The 26,212-nt window shown below is 38.0% G+C and overlaps 3 protein-coding genes across 4 annotated transcripts; 2 read left to right on the top strand and 1 right to left on the bottom strand.

Annotated features, from left to right (window-relative positions):
* Nucleotides 1-19: 19 nt before the first annotated feature.
* Nucleotides 20-25,152, bottom strand: LOC143459289 (synapsin-2-like). 2 transcript variants are annotated; one of them, XM_076956371.1, is made up of 10 exons: nucleotides 24,826-25,152; nucleotides 24,049-24,175; nucleotides 23,854-23,911; nucleotides 23,330-23,421; nucleotides 22,860-23,016; nucleotides 21,336-21,425; nucleotides 2,562-2,767; nucleotides 1,387-1,564; nucleotides 925-1,076; nucleotides 20-751 (listed from the first exon to the last, which is right to left on the bottom strand). In XM_076956371.1, exons 1-10 carry the CDS (start codon nucleotides 25,076-25,078, stop codon nucleotides 457-459), a joined length of 1,608 nt encoding a protein of 535 aa, XP_076812486.1. In that variant the 5' UTR covers nucleotides 25,079-25,152; the 3' UTR covers nucleotides 20-456. The 2 variants fall into 2 exon arrangements, with proteins under 2 accessions (XP_076812486.1, XP_076812487.1); XM_076956372.1 differs by having other exon boundaries at nucleotides 21-751; nucleotides 943-1,076.
* On the top strand, nucleotides 4,176-7,413 carry LOC143459291 (uncharacterized). Its single transcript, XM_076956373.1, has 8 exons — nucleotides 4,176-4,340; nucleotides 4,953-5,569; nucleotides 5,726-5,774; nucleotides 5,949-6,026; nucleotides 6,103-6,191; nucleotides 6,305-6,410; nucleotides 6,507-6,676; nucleotides 6,914-7,413. Exons 1-8 carry the CDS (start codon nucleotides 4,226-4,228, stop codon nucleotides 7,067-7,069), a joined length of 1,380 nt encoding a protein of 459 aa, XP_076812488.1. The 5' UTR covers nucleotides 4,176-4,225; the 3' UTR covers nucleotides 7,070-7,413.
* LOC143460234 (metalloproteinase inhibitor 1-like) lies at nucleotides 13,374-18,186 on the top strand. Its single transcript, XM_076957665.1, has 6 exons — nucleotides 13,374-13,610; nucleotides 15,216-15,338; nucleotides 15,551-15,666; nucleotides 16,893-17,010; nucleotides 17,253-17,425; nucleotides 17,584-18,186. Exons 1-6 carry the CDS (start codon nucleotides 13,466-13,468, stop codon nucleotides 17,779-17,781), a joined length of 873 nt encoding a protein of 290 aa, XP_076813780.1. The 5' UTR covers nucleotides 13,374-13,465; the 3' UTR covers nucleotides 17,782-18,186.
* Nucleotides 25,153-26,212: the final 1,060 nt, after the last annotated feature.

Raw genomic sequence — 26,212 nt, 5'->3', positions numbered from 1 at the left:
CTACTTGTGGAATCATCAAACCAGTGAAGTGTCATTCACGCCTGTAGGCAACAGAACTTTATTAACTTATGAACAAAAACATGGTAAATTAACACGACGTAAACCACCAAGCATGCCAAGTTTAAAATTACAATTTTTAAACTGGTTGAGTTTTTCTCGTCGGTACACAGTATGACGCTAGTGGGATTTTTGCAAATTCTTTTTTTTTACTTTTTGTGAAATGACACACGTTTCTTATAATGCGTTTACAAGACCTATTTGTTAAAGACTAGACTAGACCGTTAATTTCATGACATGACTAGTTAACGATGAAAATATTCCTTTTACACAGCATATTGCATCATAAATTAACAACGTAACACAAATTAAATACAAGAAGTCATCTACGCGAAGTACATCAGGTACTATACAGATCTCACTAGATTAACACATAAAATACTGCTCCAAAGTACGACATTAATCCCCGAAGAAGTAAGCGAACGATTGTCGCATACTCCTTATCTTTTCCGCCTTGCTTTCTTCGTCTCCACTGATCGTTCTGGATCGCGATCTACGTCGTTCCCGGTTGTCACCAGCAGACAAGTTTGTCTGAACTGTGTTGAGACTCTCCCGCTTGGTGGCGGTAGGAGATGAGGGTTCTGACCCGACTAAGCTTGACGGTCCGGACGGGGGGCAGGAGGGAGGGGCAGAAGCTGATGACTTCCAGGGCGAATGTTGGTTGTAAGATCTTCGTACACCGCTGGATTGTTCCCTACGTATTAAATGTCGTCATAAAAAAGAGTTGTAGCGATGTGACGTTGATGAATAACTATAATTAATCCTATAAATGTCAATAACAACGACAAACTTTATGAACTTTATTAACGTTTCAATTGTGGCGTGATTATGACGTGATATGTGAAAGTATACCACGTCATTGGTTACCTAATACCCTGATAATACCGTTGCTGATGCTGGTTAGCGATATCTGGATGCGGTCTGATGCAAGCGGCCATCCTCTGCATTACCAGATCAGTGATCAGCTTTTTATCCTCCTCTTGCCTTTCGCCGATCAATGGCATGCTGCAATCGGTGACCTTGAGAGCGAATAGAGTGAATGAAGGTTCATCCCTCTACGGGATGACGGAACAAGGAGATTACGAAATGGACAACATGCTCGTGCTGGTGGCTTAAGTTCTGTGTGGGGTGTTTTTTGACGGGGTTGTTTTGAGAAAACGAAAGAAAAACCTTGTGAACACAGGAATGCGTTTATGTGTCAAAGTACTGGGCTTAGTTGATGATATGCGGCAGAGACATACTGCATCATAACACCATGAGCATATAGTCGTGTAAGAAAGGAAAAAAACATTGGGTATATAACGCAAACAGGACATACTTCATTATTACCTCTATGATATAGTCTCTTTCGTCTTTTCCGTGGACAGCCTTCACCGCCGCAATGTCGAGTCCTCCGAACATCTCACTGCATGCATCTACCCAAAGCTTGTGACGTTCGGTCACCGCCACCTCTTCCAACATTGCAGAACCCGTGTTTGCTTTCCAGTTCTTCGATATGGAAGTGCGTCTGTAAAACTTTAATATCTCACATTGAGCTTTACCAAGGGATCTCCATTCTTTTGTTATTCACACTACTACTCTTCGGTAAGCTGGTATTAAAACACCATAAAGTGCTTCTGCAAACTGCTAAAGCAATAAAATTTCATGGGCAATTTAAAGCAATAAAAATATTTTAAAATCTCTTTACTGCTTTTACACCATAAATTTGGCGCGTAGAGAGACAACTTTTTATTGCCTTTTTCAGAGGCGTCGAGCTATGAAACTAACTATGAACTATAACAAAGCTATGAAACTGTCTGTTTGTCAAAGAGTCGTTTTTGGATGAGATATTTAATTAAAACGGTGAGATTTCAATCTAGCAATTTTACAGGAGGTTAGGTAGTGCTTATCTTTGAGGAAAAGAGGAAAATTAAGCTACGGACGGCATGAAAGCTATATTGCTTTAGCTTTGGCAATATGTTACCTAATAGAGAATGCGCTGAGCAAAAGCATACGACGAAAAAAGGCGAGTGTAAATTCATAAGAAATGTTCTTCATGTATAAGCAATACTGCCTGTTTAAATGCAATATACTAACTTAGAAGGAAATATGGCAGTTTGAAACTTTTAAAACCATTCCAAATATATATAAGTACTGTAATTGTGGAAGTTTTGTATGGGGAAGTAGCAAACTAATTGGATGTTACTATTATTACTATTGAATATTACATCTTTCCTTCCCCTTGACCGCTTAAAAATACTAATGAATGCCCAGTCTAGTCACGTGGCGTGACGTCATCTGTTTATGGCATTCAGTTGTTTTATTACTGGCTGCTTTGAATTTGACGTACCCGGTGCCGGTAGGAGCAAAGACATCAGTAATAGAAGCAATTGAAGGTCAAACACCTTTTAGGAAACTAGAATAGTAACCGCAAGGCAACGTAAAGTTTACGACGTAATAAGGCCACCTTACGTCAAAGAAAACGGTCTGACGTCCAATAGAATAAGATAGCGATCTCCACTTACATATACGATTTGTAATTTCCGCCAATTTTCTGCACTCGGACGTCATATTTTGCGTCGATGAAAGGTTCCACAACGACGTAGGCTTCGGTAAGAGCTGCAGCGCTGACAACGTCCTGAAACTCATAGTGGTTTTCCACCTTGAACTTGGCCATTCCTCGATGCGTGTGGCCGATCTTGAGTACCGCGGGAAAATAGGATGACGTCAGCTGTAATAGATAAAATGACCTCGTAATCGGTATTGGCTATAACAAACCGGAGGAACATCATTAATTAAACTACAGGTTTTCTACTGTTTTTTTTTCAGGGTGTTGCTTTGGTAGTAAAAGCTTGTGTACAATGTAGAAAAATATATCATACTTATAACACGCGTGTCTACATTCAGACGATCAATTAGTCAAATTTATAGACGTCCATTATGAATCATTTAACTTGAGACGAAAGGAGACAAAAAGTTTTACTGAAAAATAATTTTATTCATTTTGAAAAATTTTATCTTTTATTTGTCGCGAAAATAATTGTACCTTAAACACTGTAAATGTAATATAATCCTGAAACTAAACGAAATTCTGACGTAGTTCAATGTTGTGAAACTCGCAGGATGTTCTTTTCATTTACGGCAACCAATCGACCATCAGACTAAGGTCTGCCAAAAAGCATTTTCGCAAAAAAATTAATTTGCTTGGTAAACACACAAGGCGCTACCTTCTTCTTTCAAAAGTATGTCATGGGCGGGTTCCGAGCCAGCGACCTTGGAAACATCCATCAACAAGACTGATTTGTTTTCGCGTGAAGTGTCAACCACAAGCATGGTCTGTCTGACGTAAAAGCGATTTGCGCACGGCCCTTGGTAAGCCTGTAACATAATTTCTCATTACCGGGCGACTGATGAATCAGTACGGTCACGCGACGTGTTTCAAACTACAAGTTCGAAGGCTTTTTTCAAGGTTCGAATGCGGGGAGGATTTACGAACTACTTGTCAGCATTGTGGTTTACACTCCCACGCAATAGCATTAGAAGTGCGGTGGTGAAAAACGTTTCAAAATCGCATTCCAATATAGCTATCTTTAATGGCTTGGCAATAGACTACTAGATTGAAATAGTAGAAATGACAGCTTTCAGACGTTAGTGTGGAACAACTTCCTAGACACTGATTCCATTTACACATTTCCGTTTACAAACCTAATGCCTTCCTAATGTCTACTTCTAAAAGACAGGTTTGAATTGAGATGTAGGCTCTATTAGGCAGTGAAGAGAAAAAGCAAGTTGGCATATATAACACGATACGTTTTGCGAAATTTGCAGGAGACACCGAAAACCAATAGAGGTGAACAGGACAAGATTGCTTAGTACGTGAGGAACAAAGCGTAACATTTGAAACTTGGCTTAATGATTAAACTCTGCTATGGAACTCATATTTGCTTAGATAGGGTGATCAAACAGCATTTGGATAATATCTTAGTGTACTTTGATGACCTTACAAGCTTTACTTTATTATCATGCTATAACCGATAAGATCTCCCCAGCAGTTTTCCGTTGCCATAGTCGACTTGCTTTCAAAATTTGATATGGAACTGTTGAGAGGAAAACTTTGCTGTAACTTCCATTTTCGGTAGGTGCTTGGCCGTAAGTCGGTAAAAGTAACTCAGTCACTCGTAACTGCAAGATGAAGATTTTGCCGTGTATTGCATTTGTGCTGGCCGGTTGGTTGTCACTTGAAACGGATGCTTGTATGTCGGTGTTGACACATCCGCAAGTTCAATACTGCCAGGCTGATTACGGTAAGCCAGTTGTAGTAGTAAATGTAAAGAAAAGTTTTTTCTAACAAGGTATTGCTGTAACAATTAACCAACTAGAAAGTTTGTTTGTGGTATAAGGCGTATCTGTTAATCTGCTTTGATTTGTTGGTTTTTAAAGATTAAAGGTTGCTATGAGTCATAATTATGTACGTGTTGAAATACAAGACTCATAACTCGCTGTTACTCTCTCGCGGGATAGTAGCATGCAAAATACTGTACATTCTGCAAAAGCTTTTGCGGTCTTATGACTCATGATAATAAAGCAAATAAACGCTTGGCAATGGATTAAGCAAAAGGCCGTGGAAAAAGCAAAGGTCAAGCCTCGAAAATGCTGTATGGTTGCGATCAGCACAAACGTGCTGCAGCCAAGCTACACAGAGCATCCAAAACCAATTTACTCATGAATGTTTGTGTTTTGTTTGTTTTTTTGCCGATCACCCGTGATTTAGAGCTTAGTAGTTGTCGCAAAGACTTTTGACAAATCACACATATAATATTTTGCTTTTGGCAAGTAATTTTGATAAAGTTGTGGATGCAAAGTACAATAAGCCCATTTAATACCAACATCCTAATAATTAATTTATTTTTGCTCAGTGATAAAGATCCTGGTTGGAAAATCAAGAGAGGTCTGGATGCACGAAGATGGCTCCTTTGAATATGTTAATCGTCTTGTCGAAGAAGAGAAAGAAATAAACGAGGTAGAAGCAGGAAGTAAGGGGGAAGGAAGTGAGGAGGTCCCTGAAGGGGTAAGACCGGAACCCATCATCTCCAACGAGCAGCCCGCCGCCATATTGCGCCCGGAAGTGATCCCTGTACACCTGGATGAAAATCCATCTTTGGACATGGAGGGAGTTGAAGCGTCGGAAGAAGAAGCTTTGAATGATCCTCCATCAGAAGATGAAGCCGGAGATGCGCCAGAAACCGGACGCGAGATTCACTGGAATGGAATCTCAACCAGTCATCATTCACGACAAAGAGGTCGAAAAGAGGTTGATTTGGGAATCACCATCGGGAATAATAGAAAAGATCGAAAGCCGAAGATTCTACCGGCAGAGGTTGTCAATGATGATCCTGCTTCACTTTCATCTTCCTCTAATGGAGCATCTTTCAATGAAGATGTAATCCGGACTGCTGCAGCCAGAAGAGGAGGTTATATTTCCATGTACTTTGGTCCGAATGGAGCGATGCCCGGAACAATGGAGCATTTTGAGGTAACGGTTTAAAAATTCTTGTTTTTAATATTATGTCGCAAAATATCCTAATCGTGTCGCGCGCTACTTTACAAGATACTAGTGTTTTAACAGATGATTGATAAAGTTTAAGATTAACACTTCAACATAACGCTTTCATAATACTTTACATTTCAGGGTGTGAATGGAAAACCGCTAGGTGTCAGATCAGAGCATGCAGCACCAGGTAAACAAATTTTTTTGTATGCTGGCTTTTAAGAAAGCTTTCGTTTTACCGCATATTGCTACAGCTACATTGCCTGTTATTTTTTTACGAGTGAGACGATGAACAAATACTCTCATTTCGCCGAACGTTGTCGCTTGCCTGTTGCACTGATATCAAATTTATTTTTATTTATAGAGCCAAGACACCGAGAAAAACGCAGCCCAGGCAGACGTCCCGAAAAACGTGTTCGTTTCCCCGGCCGTGCATTGCCAGGTATGTGAATTCATTCATGTGAAATCTCGCAGCGCCACCAGTCGGATTTACTTTTGAACTTTTAACTCTCCGCTAGGTGGGTTGTTTGTTCCTCAAGGCGCTCCAAAACAGAACGAAGCGAACCCAGGTTTTTTGATGAACCAGTATTCGATAACTATTCTCAAGGTGAGATATTTTATTGAAAAATATAAAGAACCGAGCTAACTTTTTATTGAAGACATAGTTTTCGCCGCACGTGCTCAAATAAAAAAGTGACGTAATAAGGAAATGTTTTTAAGGTGTTCAAGGGAGAAGTGAGCAACGAAACGCAGTATCTTTATACCCCTCCGCACGGGGGCCTTTGCAAAATGCACTTGAAGAAGAAAACCCCCTACTTAATTATGGGTAAGTAAGTTTTTTTTTACTCTGCACGTTTCTTATGCCTTAGTTAGTTAGATTGTAAAATATCTCTAAATTGCTATTGTTTTGTTCACAATTCAGGTTCATTTGAGTCGTACGGCTTGCACGTATCGCAGGCGGATTTTAAGCTTGAACTGGGCAGCCTTGACCTAATCCAATTACACCATTTAACGAGTAACATGAAACACCGTTTCAGTAAAGGCTGTCATGATTGCTACATTAAGGTGTGCACCTATGGGTGCGACGGAGAGGTAACTCAATTGCTCACATTCCTGCTGTTTTTAATATAGTCAGGTGCACACCAACCGCACCTTGTACCAAAATATTATTCCTGAGTTTTCGGAATTGTTATAAAATTTTAACATCCGATTTACGAAGCTCATTTATTGTACTCTAGACGAAGTTTTCACGCATGTTTTACAAAGCTAAGGTTTTAAGGATATTTCGTACTTTTTCTAACGCGATAACAAACGTATTTTGTTGTATAGGTTCCTTTGTCAAACCAGTGCATTTGGCATGACCAGTACACTCTACTTCACCAGAATGCGATTCAGTTTTCTTGTATTCACAAAAGGAAACATGACAAAGACGTATGCGAATGGTACAATGCTCTGGATCCTGATATGACACCCGCAGACCTTTGAGTGCCGTTTTTTTCTTTCATGCGATTTTTTGTACATTTTCTTGTAAATTTCTTTGTTTTGTCTGACCACACGGGACTTCCAGCCATATCAGTAACATTGCAGATTTTCGTTGCATGCTATTAACCCTTTAGTTTGACGCACTTTCTTATCAATGATGTTTCTATTGCATAGTCACGTATATTCAGTGTTGCGCTATATCCCTACACAATGAAGTAAACGTAGCTAGAATGTAGTTTATTACACTGGTATGCTTTATTGGGAAATATACAGTAATTGTAAAACCGAAAGTGCTTTGTCTTTAATTTTTGTAAAATGATAATCCTAATAAAGCCTTATCCAAACAATCTGCAATAACGTTGTTCAAGAGTTAAAGTCAAGATGATTTGATGTTGATTAGGGAACTGAACATTTAGTCTACATTGCCTGGTCAGAAATACAGCAAGCTATGTTTTCGTTGAACTTATATTCAAATATGTAAGCAGACAAAGTACAAAAGAAGCATTACCAGACTTAGCAATAAATGCATTATTCACTTTCTTTTAAAACGCACATGGTACTACTATATATATGTTTTCATCTTAAATATAACATTTCTCCTGGTAACCCAAGTGTTGGGAAATTTATCAGAAAAACAAACAAGAAAACTTTAAATATTAACCGTTGACAATAAACCTACCTTGCCTACTATTTGTTAAAAATTGTAGTAAATGGCGATAAAACGATATTTCGACGTACAAATTGAAATTGATGTACCGGGACATGCTGTAGCACGTATAGTTGTACGCACAAGCGAAACTGTGTGGAGCCGTGGACAACGAATTTTTCGATTATATGGCAGTGTTGTTCGGGACAATATAACCAGATGATGGCTTTATTATACGACAAACACAACCTTTTGATGAAAGGTTGACCATGTAAGGAATTTCTCACTTTATTAGTGCTTTTGCGGTCAGAGATAAGTGTAAAAGTGAATACAACAGTTGAACCATCAAACAAGCAAACTAAATATACGCCAACCAGCTACTGTCCTCTGTATATAGGAGAAACGTCGGCTATTCTAAAAACTTGATATGAGGTGAATCAGTATATAGTTGTTCTTTCTCAATATTGTTGATGAAACAGAAAGAAACTCTATATGCATTAATATTAAACTTTGAGATTTGAAGAATTCCATACACGTGATTCGATCCCTAAAATGGAGTTGTGTTTATGAGACAATATATTTGTAAAAATATTCGGAAACATTCTTTTCTCCCAACTTTGCCAATTCGGAAGTAACAACCCTGGAAATTGGGCGAAAGACAAAACAGACTTTTTCTAAACGCAATCCTTAAAAACACTGCAACCCACGGACAGACCAGCACGCAAGATGCCATGACGTAAGTCGACGTCACGATAGAAACTTAACGGTAAGCAAACAAACAAGCGGGCTTAGCCGGTTGAGGTAACCACAAACACATAAACAAGTGGACTGTTTTTATTCAAAGCAAACTTTGCGGAACGACTTACTTACCGCCTACAGGTGTGCAAAGGATTTTTTACGGTATTCCACTTTATGACGTAATTGTAAATTTACAACGATAAATGATTTTGCAATACTCGTATATCTACTGACGTCACTTTAACATGTGTTTTACTATTTAAGTTAGGATGGTTACGTTGTTATGCACTTCTTTGTACAAGCAACCCACAATTTGTCAAAGATCCAAATAAGAAGACCTGTAGAAAATCTGCAGAAATTGTGAAAGTTTATAAAAATCGCCATCGACCCATAAGAATTGTTTTTATTGTGATAAAATTAATAAATTCACTGTATTTCGCGTAAAACAGCGACGACTCCATGAAATCAATAACCAAAAATCTTCCCACGGAAGTGGACGACAAGAAATTTACATTTTGCCATTTTCGAAATACCAACACGTTAATCGATTCAAAATCGTCAAAACAGGAACCTTTTCGATAATGGCACAAAATTTGAGACCGACCGACCGAAAAACAGACGCAGTACTTGAAGATAAGTGAGAAATGCTATAACTGTGCGTTCTCGAAAGTGCAGACGCTGAATCAGTATTGCCGGGAGTTCGTTATTGACTGATAACCAATGTACATAATAAACTCGACAACAAATTACAACTTCCCGTTGCTATAAGATGTATGAGCTACTTGCACAAACATAGCACTTGGGATGGTCTCGCAAAAGCTGTTGAGTGACAACGGGATGTTTTGGAAAATTAAAGAGTCATCGGTACAGCACTTACCATAATACTTAAGACAGTGAGCGACGTTGCGTGCCCTGCAGTACTAGAGCAAGAATACAAGAACCTTATACAGTGTACAAGGTTTAAATAGAAAAGTAGTGGATAAAAACCCAGGTAGGCTATATACTAGAGACGCTTGTATTCAAATATTTCACTTCACACATTGCCCAATATATCATGGTGACGTTGCAGTATTTCGTGGTTTCGTTCCAAGCTCGTTTTGTCTTGGGTTTGGGAGAGCGATCATGTCAGCTTAAGTAAGGTTTGGAAATTGCCAACACGCTCTCTGTCAACAAAGATGCCCATTGAGGAAAGAAAATTAGAAGCGGTGTGTCGTTCGGCGTGGCCCAAACAAGCCCTACTATAAGCGGTCAAAACACGTTCGGTCAATTTCACGCTGTATCGTATCTACGTCATCAATAATAGCGATTGTGTACGCCAAAGCACGTTTACAGTTTCCAGGTCCCATAAACTCTGTGGGTTGTGGTATAGAAAAGTCGATATGACGACCGCTGTAAACTTAAAGCTCAAAACCAATTTCAATACTGTAAAACCCTGCTACGCCACTAACGCCAGGTATATTCAATCCTATCTTGCAATCAGCTGGTGTGTTAACGATTGCACGTCAATGTATACGTTTGCGGTCTAAATACTTCATGCGTTAAGTGGAATCTATTTTAACTGGCCATATGGTAAACACAGTTAAATATAACACACATTAACGTTCATCCTATAATAAGCAACGCAATGATCTCCGACAGCTTTCAATTGGCGTAACATATGCTAATGGTCGATAACGTATAACGCAATGTACTGACGAAAAGGTGCATGTAAGTAAATGTTGTTTTCAAGCTCTTTTACAGTAGGTGTTAAAACAGTTCGCAAACAAAGAAGAGATTACTGTATTTGCGCAAGCATTCGTAAGAAATAACTTTGCTACTTACTCGTAAACTTAATTGTAATTTTTTAAAGAGTTTTTTCACAAATAAAAACCTCTAATTGGTTTTTAGACAACAATGCTTTTCAGCATATTTTAACGTAGATCAATCTTTCACCAGTGATCGCTTCTACGGTAAATTTCGACCAACTGCGAAAAATTGGAAGCAACTAAAAGTGAACGTAAGTTTATGTTGTAGTTGTTTGAGTAAAGTTTCTTGTCTTTGTAATATATGTTGTACATGTCGGTGTCGTTACTTTTAAAAGCGCTTTCCTGTGAAATAAAATGCACATAAAGCTGATTAGTTATATTTGCACACTGTACCACGTCACTAAACATTTGCCTTGGATTCGTATCCACCGTACGTAATTAATCACAAGCCACACATTGGCAGGATTACGTGGTGATGAAGCAAAAAAAGGAGAAAAACTGGTTCAAAGCCGGATTAGACCAGTTTTAAACGAAAAATAAGGTTTCACGCGCAATTTTTTTTCGACTCGTTTCAACGTCATTTCGTATAAACCAAACACTCCTTACAATCGCATGCGCCGATACATCTGGTATATAAATTCGGAATGTATCTTTTCTCATAGGCAGCATTACAATCATGTTAGATCCGGATTTTGTAAATGATCATGAAAGGAGCATTGTTGAGATATTTTTTCTCGGGATGATTTAGTATTTTTGGGTTGGGTCGGCTGCGTTGTGACGTAACTTGTTTATTTTTTTTAAATTACCAAACTACAATGACGTAAAATAGGGGAAAGTAGTCATAGCACTGTTGGTAACCTAACCCTACAAAGTAATGCTATTATCAGTAATTTTTTTGAATCTACGTAATTTTTTAAAAGAAATAGTGAAATGTAACCACTTGCACTGAATGGTCCCATGACGCTATATCAAACGAATAGACGATATAGTTTTTCAAGTGATAAGATTTGCGTAAAACTTTTCAAAAATAATTCATGTGTTTTGGTGAATATCTGACGCTTAACAGCTATTAAAAATATGAACAACCACCTTTTCAAAAACGGACAAAACGTTGTGTTTATGAAGCCGAGATGTTTATTTTGCAAAAGTAGGTCAAAAATCAGTCAATATTTTTGCACACAACTATAAAAATACGTCATGACATTTTATCTTCACCAAATGGTGCGGTATTGTAACGTTATTGACATAACATGACTTTGCGTTTCCTCAACTTCCATATAAGGAGAAAGGAAACAATTCTTTTCAAGTGGAAAACTTAATAACCCGTCCAACCGCAGTAATAAATACGACGTCATTCTTGCATTTTTACCTGCATTACGTAATTGGCGAAAGGAAACGCGGTACATGTACGCCAGTGACGCGACCCTGTAAGTGTTATTGGTGAGAACTATGGGGGATGATTCAAAATTCCAATGACCTTAAGCTTGCGAGATTGACCACACCTTCGACCAGAGACCTTAATGGCTACGTCACTGGTATTTACTGTAGATGCGCAAATAATTAATTGTGTTCAGTTTTTCATTAACTAATAAGAGACAACGATGTCCTATTGTGATGTAATGTTAAACTAGAAATTTTACTCGTCAAGTGAAAAACTCGAGAATGACTCCATCAAAAATAATACATGGGATTATGCTGTGGACATGAAAGTCATACCAAGTTTTACAGAACACACCCAAGGCTGCATAGTTCCACTGTCGGACACTTTTAGTCGGAAGCATTTGAGCAAAGTAATCAACGATTAGTTGACGTTTCGTTTACCGTACACCATAAGCCATGACTACATTTTACCACCTACCCAACGCTATACGTTTCTGCTCGCAAAGTTTGGCCAGAACGTAAGCCCACCTGAACACACAAAATTTCAAACCGAATGTCCGGTGCGCTACAGCTCAGATTTATTGTCCATCGCTGTCGTAGTCTTTGAATGTTGACCGATACCACGTTCGTACTCATTCTTTTTGACCTTAGAATGTTTACCAGGATCGACTAATTCCCAGCTTAGACTAACAAGAATGCCGACGGTAAAAGTCTAGGCGTCTGCAAGCTCACACGATCAAAACGGCTTGATTGAAACGCGCAGCGTCCACTTCAAACGGGTTTAAATCAAACGTTTTAAACATGAAAGTAAATTAGGGAGGGTTCTTGACGAAGCTAAAATGCGACAATTTCGTCAGACAGAACACGCATAAACAGCCGAATCGGGATTCGTTTACGCTGAGACGATACAACTTACGTAAAGTTTAAACATCTTAACGCTATCTCAACGGGAAGTCGATATGAGGAAACTCGAATGCACTTTCCTAAAAAGCCTTCCCAATAGTGGGCCCTGGTGTGAAAAAAAAAACAGTTAGAGACAGTATACGAGTATGTTACGTCAAAGAAAACTGTCTGATTTCCAGACCGTAAACAAGTTGAATCTCAAATATAGCAACAATTTTGTGAAAAATGTCGTTGTCAATCGCGATGATTTTTAACATTTTTCTACGAAATTTTACACCGAAACTGGCGAAAAGTTAAACTTGATTAAGGCGTTGATTCATAAAATTTCCCTTGAACAACTAAGCGTAATTTTGAAATAGGTAGCCCATTAAGTTATGTCTGAAACACACGACGCTTTTTGTTGTAGGATTATTTGATTGCTGGCGTCCCTTTGCGTGACTTTCAATTTCCAAAGAAATGGTAAATTTCCAAAGTAACACCAAAGCACCCATTGCAAAAACGTAGAGTGAATGGTTAGGAGAAAATAACTTATTCAATACCTCTGTGCACAATGTGGTGTTTGGTTTCGGAGTTTTACACTCACGTGATAACGAACAGGTGCAATTCTCGTACAAGAATCTGGTATTAATCTGATACAAATAAGATCCAGTCACTGCGGTTGGGTAGTACTGTAGTAGGCGTAGGTAGGAACGTATTATATAACTGCGTAACTGTTTACTACGTAACAGAGAAAACACAACAAAGCCAACAGGAGCTGGTTGGGTATCGAACTGTAAGTAAAATGGCAAAAAACACGTGACCCATCTCCCACACTCGATCGCATTTTTTCTTAAATTTGCCTTTTTCTTTCGCTGGTAAGGCGACGTTGAGTATAAAAACGCGCTGAAGCAAATGTAATAATCACTTTGAAAGTTAAAAAACTCAAAAGCCTTAACGGAAAAGTAGTTTAATACTTTGTTTTGAACGATTTTTTTGCAAAGAGAAACCATGAATCGAAAGCCTGCAACTACAGCGGTGGTTAGAAATCTCATCCTGGGATTATTTGTGCTGGCAACCTTGCTGGTGGTCGGGGAATCTTGTTCGTGTTTGCTCAGTCATGCGCAGGGTTCCATTTGCAGAGAAGATACATTTGGTAAGTTTGTAAAACACCCTGTATCTAACGATAACGAATTACAATTGTCGCGGTATCGTTTTTTGTTAAGTTCGTGTTCATTATAGTTTCGTGCGGTCACACGAACTTGCAGTGACCAAGAGTGGAATCTTTTTTGAAGTTCTTCTTTGTGGACCGCCTTTAAATCACTTGTTTAGCTATCACCATTGTGGTAATAGTTAAGTAGATTATTTACTCGAAAGACCTTCGTTCAAGTTATGTTTTCAATGTGGCCCTACAAGGAATTTATTGGTAACAAATAGCCTTGAATATTATCGCCTTGGTAACTACCTACAAGAGCAAAAAGATTATCACATTCGATTATACTATTCTTACATAATTCACTTTAAATGAAATGGTCAAACAACAAAAAGCAACGGTACTGAGAGATTCAAAACTCTTATTTTGTTTCGAAGTCAAACTGGTGAAAAGAAATTGTCGTTCTAATAAGATCTGTCGAGTTTTTGGGGCATTTAACGTTGACACTAGTATCGTGAGCCATTTTCGTTTGTAATTTGCCATTCAAGTTCAAATCTTTAACAAAAAATAAAGATCTCTACTGGCGCCTTCTTGACTGTATTGACGCAAACGAAAACAATAAAAGTACCAGCAGATTTTAGGGTTCCACGACATATGGCCGCGGGAAAGTGGCCGCGAACAAACTCACCGGGGTCAACTGAACGTGACGTAAATTGACCGCAGACAAACTGACTGTGACATAAACTGGCCGGCGATCAAATTAACCGTCGATAAATTGGCCGGCGATCAAATTAACCGACGACAAATTGGCCGTCAAAAGGTCAAAATTCTAATTCACTATCTAGTCACTTCTGTTTATTTCAATAAACGTTTCAATGTGTATTGAAATAAAAAACAATTTTGTTAAAAACAAAGGAAATAGTTACAAACAAATATTTACTTTACATATCATATACTACCGAGTTTAAAATTTTGACCTTTTGACGGCCAATTTGTCGCCGGTTAATTTGATCGCCGGCCAATTTATCGACGGTTAATTTGATCGCCGGCCAGTTTATGTCACAGTCAGTTTGTCTGCGGTCAATTTACGTCACGTTCAGTTGACCCCGGTGAGTTTGTTCGCGGCCACTTTCCCGCGGCCATATGTCGTGCTCCCAGATTTTAGAAGTGTTGTTTAAATATCACAACAATCTCCTCCGAGTACAAGTCCAATAAAAATCAAAATCAAACAGATGACTGTCGTTTTATGACGCAGCACGTGACATGGCAATGTGGGCGAGCAAACAATCACCACGTGATCATCTTAATATAGAAAAAATTGATTAATGAACACGTCAAGCTGCTAGAAAGGTGTAAAAGACAATTTTGTGAGAGACCACAGGCGTAGAAGGGAAATTCCGCAAAACGACACAAAACGCTTTCAACCTCAATGAACTTACACCACAGCGTAAAAGGAAATCCTACAATACGTTGACCAAGTCTGGTTATTTTTTAAGCAGTAAAAATATTTTACCGTGCATTCCAAGGAATGAAGAACGTCCGTGTAGTTATTTCGAATGTCGAGCGACACACAGTATTTTCCTAACCCAACACTTACATTGTTTGCAGTGGCACTTGTGAAAATTAAGAGCCGGTCTTACGTCCGTCAGCGTCACAACAAGAAGGCAAGAGCAGCTAGCTTGATAAATGTGATATCAAGATCGGGTGTTGATGACAACAAAGTCGAGGAAGGTGAGTTTGCTTTTGATAAAACCCATCCAAGACCCACTTCACGTATAAATTGTTGGTATAACAAAACCTGCTGCCCACTGTAGGCCGTCTCAACGGCAAGTCATTCTGTGGAGTTCACTGTCGCAACGGCGATAGCGCATAAACATATCATATGAGCAGTTTTACGCCAACTAGCTATGTAGCTGTGACTTAAAATAACACCTTCGATGCAGGCGCCACAGAGCTTGTTCCCACGGCATCTAGCAAGGACGTCATTGTCCATGAAGTATTTGACAAAAATTGGAATAGAGTTGCTGACAACCTCCGGTACCGAGTGAAAGTTTACAAAGTGAGTGGTTCCAGCATATTTTGTCGCTAATGATTGGAATCTTGACAGCTAAAGTTTTTAAAACTTGGCAATCATATAACAGGGATTATTTGAATAGGTTGCTTTTTTCGGATTAATTATTACCTTCCACTTGATCATCATAGGCCAGATATATAGAAAGCGAGACCATAGTAGCTATAATGCCTTTTAAAGTTGTTCGCACATGATAACGCAATGTGTGTTTCAATGCTTCCATAGTAGTATGACTAGTCAGGCCTAAACACAAAGGCAATCCGCTCTTCCATATTAATTGTCATGAAATCTGGTGTGTCGTATTATGGGCATAGGAACAACAATTGTGTTTTGTAGCATGGTAGGGTTTTAACACATTGTGATGCCGATACATATGTGAATGTTTGTAATGTTTGCCAAAAAAAGACATAAACGAGAAATTGATTTCTAAAAGGGCGAAAATATTTGAGAAAATGTTTTTTTGGTTTCTTGCGAAAGCATGAGAGGAATCGAATTTTTCGTTGAATTTGCGGTAAATATTTGCTCCATATCAACATTACCATGTTAATATTTTAACCATTTGCTAACATTACCATGTTAACATTTCCTTAAAAAAACTCCTCCTATTTTAAAAAAGTATCAACGACAATGCAACATTGTTCAGAATAAATGCGGAGGAAACGCATTTTGAATACTTTTAATCGATTTTTTTGTCCACAAAATAAAGAAACTGGAATTGAGTTGGGCGCCTACCGGGCAAAGGGCGGAAAATGTCGCCAGTGACGTTATGTCTGAAATATTTGTACATTAATATATGTTGAAATTTATTATCCACGCCATAGGATTTGACGTGGAGTCAGATTATGAGCTATGTACTTCCTTTCCCCATTATTTACTTCTCAACAATTATAATTATTGTCTGTGCACAGTTAATGGTACGTCTAGGACAGGGGTATGTTGTTGCGACCATTTCAATATGAGGCAAACTACAGTAGTCTTAGCATACAATTCCAGTACTGGCGAGAAGTGCAATACAAAATATGACTTTTTCTTTATAACAACAACGGAAAAACGAAACAGTTTCCTCCTAAAACCGTGTAGGAATGTCTAATAGCGTACCTTATTATTACCAATGTACCGGATAACATATATTATAAAAAATGACGGATTAGATATACAATGGAATTCTTGATGTCGGGTTTTAAATTATTAATCTTGTCGCTTTTACATCCCAGGCTTACAAGGGATTCACGACCAAAGGAGCAAAAAGCAAAAAATTCTACATTTACACAGCGCCAGAGGAATCCATGTGTGGAACGCAGTTTAACTTGAAGGGAATTTACTTGGTGACAGGTGAGACGTCAGGAAAAAGCACTTGTCGTAGCCATGGCAACCGAAAATAAGCTTATAGCATCAACGCTTCACGATAAAAATGTCGGCTTCCGATTGTGATAATGCTGTCTAAAACCGCTTCCTATTGGACATTGTAATTGTACACCGTACAGGGGTTCAGTTAGACTGGAATTTCCTTAAACCATTTAGGCCCCATCAATATAATCTGTTCACACTTTTGAAGAGCAATTTTTAAATTACAGGCTTCATCAGAGACGGACGACTTGAGGTCGGTCTGTGCGACCACAAAGTCAACTGGGACAGTTTGGCCAAATCTGAAAGAAGACACGAGAGAAAAAAGGTTAAGGCAATGGTGTCGTCCTGCAATGCTGGCTGCAAGGTCACCTCCTGTATTTGGTCTGACTGCTCGGCTACGGTAGGTTTAAAATCCTCCATTGACTTATTTTTGATTTACAACATTGCAGTTCCGCTGAAGGCATGACTTTTACGTTTCACCAACTAGGGTTTAATAATTCACCAAAGGTTTTAATATATAACTAGGTATTAACTAAAGTCAAAATTAACGATCAACAGAGTCTGAACGAATGCGTGTGGACGAGTAAAATGACGAAAAAATACGGGATGAACTTCAATGATTTCGTCTGCTTCCCGGATAGGCGTGGCATGTGCGAGTGGAAAGCCATATCAAAATCTGCCAAGCGAAAGAGAAGACATAACGACCGAGTAAGAAGAACACATCAGGAAAATCGCCCAACAGATGTTATGCCCTAACCCGTTTAAGCAAAGCAGTGTAAATTATCGCTCAGATGGTAGACTTGGAACTTTGCGATCTTTTCGACGTTTACGTCAGTGGGCTTGCCCAGCAAAGACCGTACAGTAATGTTTCTGATTTTAAACGACAAGGTGCGACTCGTGATCTACCTGCAGGCCTCTTACCCCGCTTTAAATTTGTCTCGCCGATATTGTTTGTAAAATGCACTGTGTTTTTAAATGTTTTTGCGCCGGTGCTGCAGGTAGAAAGCATAGAGTTTTTGTGCGCTGGCCGTACGAAGCATCGCTGTAACATGACATTAAAAAACCAAAGTGCATTGATCAGTTGTGGCAATTGCGTTCGCTTTACAGTCATTGACACGTTCATGTGAAGTTTACAAGAAACTGAATAAATTGTTTAAACGACGACAAGCTCGTATACTCTTGGTCTGTAATAGACTCCACAGCGAGTCTAACAGTTCAATGTGCTAATGAGTAGATTTCCGAAGTAGGCCCTTTCAGGTTGATACGGATGGACATTGTTATTGTAGAGTGGAGAGGTCTCACATAAAAACAGGAAGTTTTGTTTTCCCATGGGGTCACTTAGGAAACAGAGATGGCTTGTAAAACGCACCGGCGGGGTACATTTGATACACTCGAGCACTTACTCAGTCACTCAGGCAGGAAAAGTACAATTTTCTCGCCTCGCTTGGGCGATGGAAATATCACCCGTCATAATCAGGCCGCCCACAGAGTAAGCGAAAAATAGTATGGGGGTGCAAATGGGTATAATATCTCTGTTTACCCAAAGCGTTTGTATTTGCGTGGGCTTACGTGATCAAAAAGCGTCGTTTTCTAAAAGTGACTTTTACAATTGTTTTACAGCCCTCGCAACCACAATATGCCATTTACCAACCTCTCACATTATTTACCCCCGAGTAAAATATATAGTTATTACTTCTATATTATGCAATTCTGGTTCTAAATTCGTAGAGTGCAAATAACCGAAAACTCATTTGCAAAACTAAAGGGGAAATTGCCAAAATCTATCGATTTTACAACAGTTGGCAAATATCAAGGCAGCAAAACAAGTGTCAAACAAAAAAGCAATATAATTTCAACAAATGTATGCAAATAAAAACTCGATGAAGTTATAATTGGAACTGAAAGTCCAGGCTGGAAAGACAAGCTAAATACTGATGTTGTTGACAAAGTAAATGCGAGCATAGCAACAATCCAATGATTTGTTCGCAAAATCGAAAGGAAAGTAACTTAACTTTGCAACGTTACGACAGTATGGGTGATGTAACAGTACCGTACAGTACAGTACAGCAAAGGACAAAAAAAAACATTCCAACACTTCTTTTGCGAAATGAAAAATGAAAAAGGTCATTTAGGTTAACAATGTTATGCGACAAGTCCAGGCAATAAAAGTCGACTTTGATATTTCGCTAAATTCATGGTTATTCCTAACAGATGCTGACACTCGCTGATACTGTACACCGGTACGTTCCTGTGGGAATGTCGACTTACTTAACAACTTCACTGATAAAAGGTTGCGCTAATTACTCCTTATCCATCATTGATATGCGATGGTGTCGATGTAATTATATTGTTGGAATGCTAGAAATGGTTCATGTTTTGCCATCTCGGCATTAATGGAATGGGGCGTTTAAATACGTCAGATACCTCGCATACAGCTAAGCATTATATACGATGTTGCCAAATTTTAATAAATGCTGGTAACATGTTTGGAAGAACCGAAGCTGACAACAAGGTTTAAAAGCACGCAGCGTGACAACAACAGAAAGTATCGTCGGTGATTTGCTACACGTAAATGGACGTGACAAACAACGTATAGAATTTCTGGTAATCTGTTAACACCATAAAGAATCATTTCAAGCTTACACAGCGTGGCGTGATGACTGCTGATTTACCAGGGATACTTATTTTTCTGACACGCGGTTTCCGAATTTTGTTTACTCTGACTTAGATTTCCCACTAAGTAGAATCGGTGTTTTTGTTTTTAAACTCAGAAAACTTAAACACGTATTATTTTGCACGATTGTAGAAACCACTGCTCTGCGTTTCGCTCCTGACAAGTCATTTTGCCTCATTAAGTCATGAAATATTTATGTTACACAGACGTTTCAAGACGAAATTGGTTTATAAACCCGACGCGGACAGCACGTAGTCAACGCTTCCATTATGAGCAAACATCATAAAATTTAATTTCAAATGATCGAAATAAATAAAAGCAAATTCTGCCTTTTCATGTCTTGAAACATCCGTTTCAGACTTTATCCACTGATCTTTATCAGTCAGTTTTTGATTTGAGTTTGCGACACATTTGCTTCATTAAAATTTAAAATTAATGATGTGTTCTCTGTTTTCGTTCTCAGATCGGTCTCATAGTTCAACAAACAGAGGGAAACATCTCAAAACAGCATTTTTCGTCTTGTTTTCAGATTTTACACTTGCCGTGGCTGTGCATATTACAATAATGATACGGCGCGAGCAATCACCTGTACACGCAGTTTTGATGCCAAACAGAAATTCCAAATCAAAACGCATGTTCATTGGAAAATCCAAAAATAGACAAGAAAGAATCTTTGACCAGTTCACGTTTTGCAAAGTTTTTTCAGTCATTAGGACAAAGTGCTCCGGAACTTTCTCGCATTAAGTAGCTCTGGTTTAACTTTGAAATACCTAAATATGTTTTAAATCAACGCAGTGGCTGTGAAATCTGTAAATGCGTTCCCATAAAACCAACAATGATTTTAGATTAATCGTTTAGCAAGTACGAAACCGAAATATCGCCTTTGAGGATGATTCATTCTTGCTGAGCTGTAAATACAGTGCTGTACTAACTACCAAGTTTCAAATTCATCCGCCACTGCTTCTGTACCGCCACACAGCGGTCACAGAAACAACGGTGCGCTACAATCTGAAATGCTTTTGTGTCAATGGTTTGAAAGAGTGGCAAACGCAGAAAAATGAATTCTTATGCTATCGACAGCTATATAGCAATATACATGTTAAATGGTGATTTTTTTATCCCTAGTGTATATGCTGACAAGGCCTCACGCTGAAATTCCATCCATAAAACATCTGCATTAATTTATCCGCATATCTCAAAACGCTTATATGCAACTGTTGGCTGTTGCTATTAAGTAATTTGTAGGGGAAAATACAGCTAAAGTGCAGATTGATGGCAAAGTTTGAATGCCGACTGCAGTCCCTCAAAAAAAATTTGGATAGATCTGAAGACACTACGTTTTGTCCCACCAGCCAGCTTATAAGTATGTTAAGTACAAAACGAACATCGAATGGGTTTTCTCATTTCATTTACAGACGGCTTTGTTTTACTTTTTTCCGTGAATAGCGAACAATAACTGCAACCCCGTGTTATGAACACATTTATGCTTGAACAGTTTGTACTATTTTACGAGATTTCTACCAAACTTGATCAAATAAATAAAATGCTTTAGGATAGTACCACACCAAGAAAATCGATTGCTACTCTTAACAGTATACAACAGAGGTTATATTGTGGTAAATATTAAATTTGTTACCATTTGTTTGTGTGATGGGTAATATGTCTGCTCAATAACCGGAAATTTTTCGTATCCGAGTTTCTTCTGTATTCGAATCAATTGAGAGAACTGGAATAGGTAAAAAAGTATAATAATAGTCAAGTGGTTGTAACTCGTGCTGTGGTAACTATGGTAGCTATTATTTATTTATTACTCCACAATTCGTTATTGGCCTCGCCGTACTTTGAAAATACTTGAGGTTGTGCTTGATAAAACCGTAGCATACAAAAATAGCATGCACGAATTTTTGCAAATATTTGAAACACTTGCAGTATTCTCTGCAAATTGACTTTATCAGGCCTATCTTGAACAAAGCAATGATGTGGAATTAATGTTATGAAATTACTGATACAACAGAAATATTGGTATGAATTTACTGTTTTACCGAATTCCGAAAATAGAATTTATACTGAGAATTATTTGCAACAGCAAGATCGCACATACAAAACCTGCTTTGTAATAATATAGGCTAACAAATCCCACGATAGTCGTATAAAATTTTAACATGGAGAATGGGACGCTTATACTTAACACAAGATTTGCGTATAGGTTACAGTAGGCAAACTCAGCCCAAACGCACCAGAAAACAAATCGGTCGGAGATTTTCATTTGGCATAAGTAGCCCAATTAATTTGGCGCAACCAACAAATAGCCCTTTTTCATTTACTGCGCCTGCACAGTGGCAATCCACTTTATCGATTCTTAATCCACTGGCAGCAATTTAAAATGCTTAAAACCTTATCTAACGAAAGCACAAAGGCTTTCAAATTTTTTTAAACAGATTGGTTGGAAGAAAAGATTTCCGCAGGAGTTATATACTGTATAATGAAACGAGGCCTTTGTATACTGTTCTGATTGCTCCTGTATTTAAAGAAGTAGATGCGTTTCATAAGGCCAAAGAACCATCTTTAATTCTATATCATGAAAAACCAGTAAACCATATATTTCAAAGAACCATCTACATGGTGGATATACTCTGGTATCATGTAGAGTCGAGTAATTATACACAGCCGTTACGAATGCTGAGCTGCTACATTTAAAAAAACGAGTACCAACATTCATTTTCCTTTTCTTTAAAACAATTCTTATACGGCAAACATTGGCGATAAGGATCAGTGACGTGAAAACAATAACAAATTTAAAATCGCCAGAATATGTCAAGACCATATGTAGCTGGATCAATTTTCTGTATAGAATTTATGTAACCTTCTGTATATTTATTTGCCTAGCAGCTGGAATGCATAATATCGACCAGTTTGAAAGCGTAAAAGTTTTGTTGTGAAAGCGCAATTTACTGGCTAATTCGAAACAAGTAAATTGAAAAGGTCAAATTAATTAGATTTAAACTTGTTTGACTGATAAATGATGATTTGATTGATTAACAACTGATTGTTTGCATGATTAATGCTATAAAGCTGTTTCAAGACAAAAAGATACCTAAGTTATCTTGCATTGACGTCAGATTTTCTAGGCTATGTGCACTTATATTGTCAATGTACTTACGGTCCACGGCTTATCCATGAAGTTATATTGGGAATGGAGAGAATTAACGGACGGTACTCCGCCATATTTCAGACCGATTATGAGATTGCAAAAATCTTCTCCCGCAGCCATTGATCTAGCAGCTTGGCGAATTAGCAAGAAGTCCGGCTTGAATGATCTGTAAAACAGTACCAGGAGGACCGTGATCATCGTCAGAAACAAGCCGCCGGTGTTGGAAAGGAAACATTTGGTTTAGAAATATATATCCCTCGGGGAAAATTTCAATAACTTTAAGCTTTATAGAAGTCTATAACTGGTTTCATTAGCACAATAACCACATTACTCTGATGTAAGGCCAATAAAAAGCTGTTATGAATAAATGAATGAATTTTTAAAACTGAACAGTTCTCGAAACAATAATGGAACAAAATGTGTTACATCGAAACACAGTGAGTTAAAAGTGATAAAAAGGTGGCGAAGAACCTACGTACTTAACGACGCGGTGTCCATTCCTCAGACAGTTAATATCTACCGTGGTGCCTTCAAAACTGTGCCCTGATAAGCTGATCTCTGAAAATTCAGCCTGAAATGCAAATTTTACAACCTCAACCAAAAATACGATTTCATACAAGAGAACAAATCAACCCAATTTTTAATAAAAGCTAAACTTTTCACACAAAATTTGAAACACACCAGTCAAGTGTTGGAAAAATTGAATTCGTTTTGATCTATAACTTCCAGATAAATTTAATAAAAGATTTGGTTTCTTTAGGCAAAGCCTACCCACGATTAAAATTTTTATCTAATATTAATTGATAAAGCTTGACTAATTTCACCGGTTGTATGATTTAAACACTGGCTACTGAGCTAAATTTTTTCTTTTAATAAATTATTCATAAACCTTACAATAGCAAAGTGTTGGTAATTTTAATCCAAATACAGAGCTCAAACCTGAATGTACTCGTACAACCTAAAAGGATTTTGCAATCAGCATGACAAGAAAAATAAAATGCACCTGTTCGACTTTAATTGCGTATTCGTCGTGGAGCTTTCTTCCTTTGAAATACTTTGACCTACAAGAAAACGAAATATTGCAACAGTAGCCCACAATGAAACAGCTACAAATATTATAAGCTACCAAGAAATATGTGCCTTGGTGAAATTTTGAAAATTATATTAAAATTTCTATTGTCTGACCATTCTAACATACCAGTCGGTATGTTGATCATCGATTACAAGAATCAATTTATATTTGTCCTGGTTGTCTGGCTTCAAAGCTGCCAGTGGGTTCCCAGAAGCCAGGGATGCAAAAAAACCTCCACCACTTGTTGATACTCCTAATGAAACCAACAACAAGCTTTGATTAAATGAGCTTATTTTGTCAAGTTAAAGAGTAATAATTGCAGTTTTCAGCATCTTTAGATCAACAATTTCAGTAACTTCTGCATCATTACTAACTTAACTTGGGGAGAGTTGGAATGGCTTTCTTATACCAAATTGTTGCAATAACTTAATAACAGAAAAAACAGAAATATCACTATATTGAAAGAAATATTACTACAAATATCACAAAAATATCATCACTAACTTCATACACATAGACCAACGTTCGGTTTACGCATATCTACAATACATAAAGAGCGGCTTCATTATGCTGAGATATAAATTGAAACTAACAGTAACTATCTATTGCACCGACCCTTTCTACGCTGATTTATAAGACTGAGTTAAACAAAACACATGAAAGCAACAAATCCTTAAAACAAACCATAAAAGTTTACACATTCTTGTTGATAAAAGCTGTTACACGACCTTGGGAAAACGCAAAGCAACAATTTACGACACAAAACAACACAGAACTTAAAAAAGACCGTTTCTGCAGCTCTCAGTTAAAGCTTAGTTTACGTATAAATTTGGTAAAAGCTGTTAGCTATAAAATGCAGTTGACTTCAAGGTATCCCACAGTTGTATGACCTGTATAACTCACCGCTGTGTTGTTGACCAGTACTTGCTCTTTGTCCTGCATTTTGTCTGTTGCTTTGTGCTTGTTGTTGTACCGCTGGAAAAACTTTTCCGGTGATGGAAGCAATACTACTTTGTAAGGAAGAAGGCCCGGATGTTTCTTGCTCTTCTTCTTCTTCTTCCGCATCCACCATGTAACCGTTTGGGAGGTTTGCGTTGAAGTTGTTGTCCGAAAATCTCCTCTTCAAAAAATTCATCGCTGACTGCATGGACGCCATGTTACTTATTGAAAAAAAGCTTGTAGAATTTTCATATATATAAAGTTATATTTTGTAAAAGTTAACTTCAAAAAAACTGCTAAAACATATATTGCTTTCAAAGGCAATTCAGGTGGATTATGTAAAAACATTTCACAGAAATACATGACATCATAAATCCGAGCAGCGTTTATCAACAATTTTGCGTCTCTTATCCCAAAACTGTCTTCTTGAATGACTTCGTATTTAAAGGTACTGTACGTTGGTTTCAATCACACAAGCGTAGGCCAGCGTACAGGTAATCAATAAACTTGGGCAATATAGCCTCTGACCTCTAAGCCGAAAACCTTTTTCGGATTTGATCCATTAAATTATCGACTAGGACTAAATGCTGCTCAAAACAATCTAACCAATAAAACGCTGCTGAAATTTTAATAGAATGGTCGATGATATTTTGATCTAATTTACAATTAGTGTTCTTCTAACGGCTGAAACATCGTAACATTACAGTAGGCTAAAATCCTGGGTTATTAGGCTACTCTCTATATTGCCATATTCTATATATTTTAACCGCGTTTCTGAGACCAAATTGGGGCTTTGAACAATTGTACACTTTTAATTTTGCAACTATAGTGCATTGTCATCTATGCAAATAGCCTGTCGCAGTAGTTGGTGATACTGCAGGTAGCAATAATTAATCAATAGCTTCTGCGTAAGGTCGGCGTCAAACTCATTTTCATCCGAATGGCAACCGTAGCCAGGAATACCGCTGGCTGGACCAATATACAGCTCATCGTAAATCAAAACTAGACAAGGGTGATTTATATCAAACGTTAATGCTAAAGGTATTACAAGGTTTCTAATTCTGAGCTAAATTAACGTATCGCTCCCCAGCTAAATGAAAAATGCGTTAAAATATTTTCCGGAAATCTCGACGCTTCCCTTGACATCCATGTCCCTTATCGCGCTGCTATATCAGACAGCATATAGCGTGCCTTTGATACCTAGATGAATTACGTTCACCTGTACTCCAGTGACTTACATGAATATTTCATGAACGTGAGCTCGGAATAATGGGTTTGTAGTTACCATAACCTACACAGTATTTCTTAAAAGCAGTGTATTACGTAAGCGATACGTATGTAGAGAGAAAAC

The sequence above is a fragment of the Clavelina lepadiformis genome, chromosome 5, assembly GCF_947623445.1.
Source record: "Clavelina lepadiformis chromosome 5, kaClaLepa1.1, whole genome shotgun sequence".
Lineage (NCBI taxonomy): Eukaryota > Metazoa > Chordata > Ascidiacea > Aplousobranchia > Clavelinidae > Clavelina > Clavelina lepadiformis.
Note: the sequence above shows the minus strand (reverse complement) of the source record. Positions and strands in the feature narration are given on the sequence as shown.

Coding starts and splice junctions, on each gene's coding strand:
- LOC143459291 (XM_076956373.1), top strand. CDS start 4,226: ATGAAGATTTTGCCGTGTATTGCATTTGTGCTGGCCGGTTGGTTGTCA. Junction 6,027..6,102: donor CCCCGGCCGTGCATTGCCAG/GTATGTGAATTC, acceptor ACTCTCCGCTAG/GTGGGTTGTTTGTTCCTCAA. Junction 6,411..6,506: donor AACCCCCTACTTAATTATGG/GTAAGTAAGTTT, acceptor TTCACAATTCAG/GTTCATTTGAGTCGTACGGC.
- LOC143460234 (XM_076957665.1), top strand. CDS start 13,466: ATGAATCGAAAGCCTGCAACTACAGCGGTGGTTAGAAATCTCATCCTG. Junction 13,611..15,215: donor TTGCAGAGAAGATACATTTG/GTAAGTTTGTAA, acceptor CATTGTTTGCAG/TGGCACTTGTGAAAATTAAG. Junction 17,011..17,252: donor GGGAATTTACTTGGTGACAG/GTGAGACGTCAG, acceptor TTTAAATTACAG/GCTTCATCAGAGACGGACGA.
- LOC143459289 (XM_076956371.1), bottom strand. CDS start 25,078: ATGGCGTCCATGCAGTCAGCGATGAATTTTTTGAAGAGGAGATTTTCG. Junction 1,565..2,561: donor GGAAATTACAAATCGTATAT/GTAAGTGGAGAT, acceptor AAAGTTTTACAG/ACGCACTTCCATATCGAAGA. Junction 752..924: donor CGGTATTATCAGGGTATTAG/GTAACCAATGAC, acceptor TTTAATACGTAG/GGAACAATCCAGCGGTGTAC.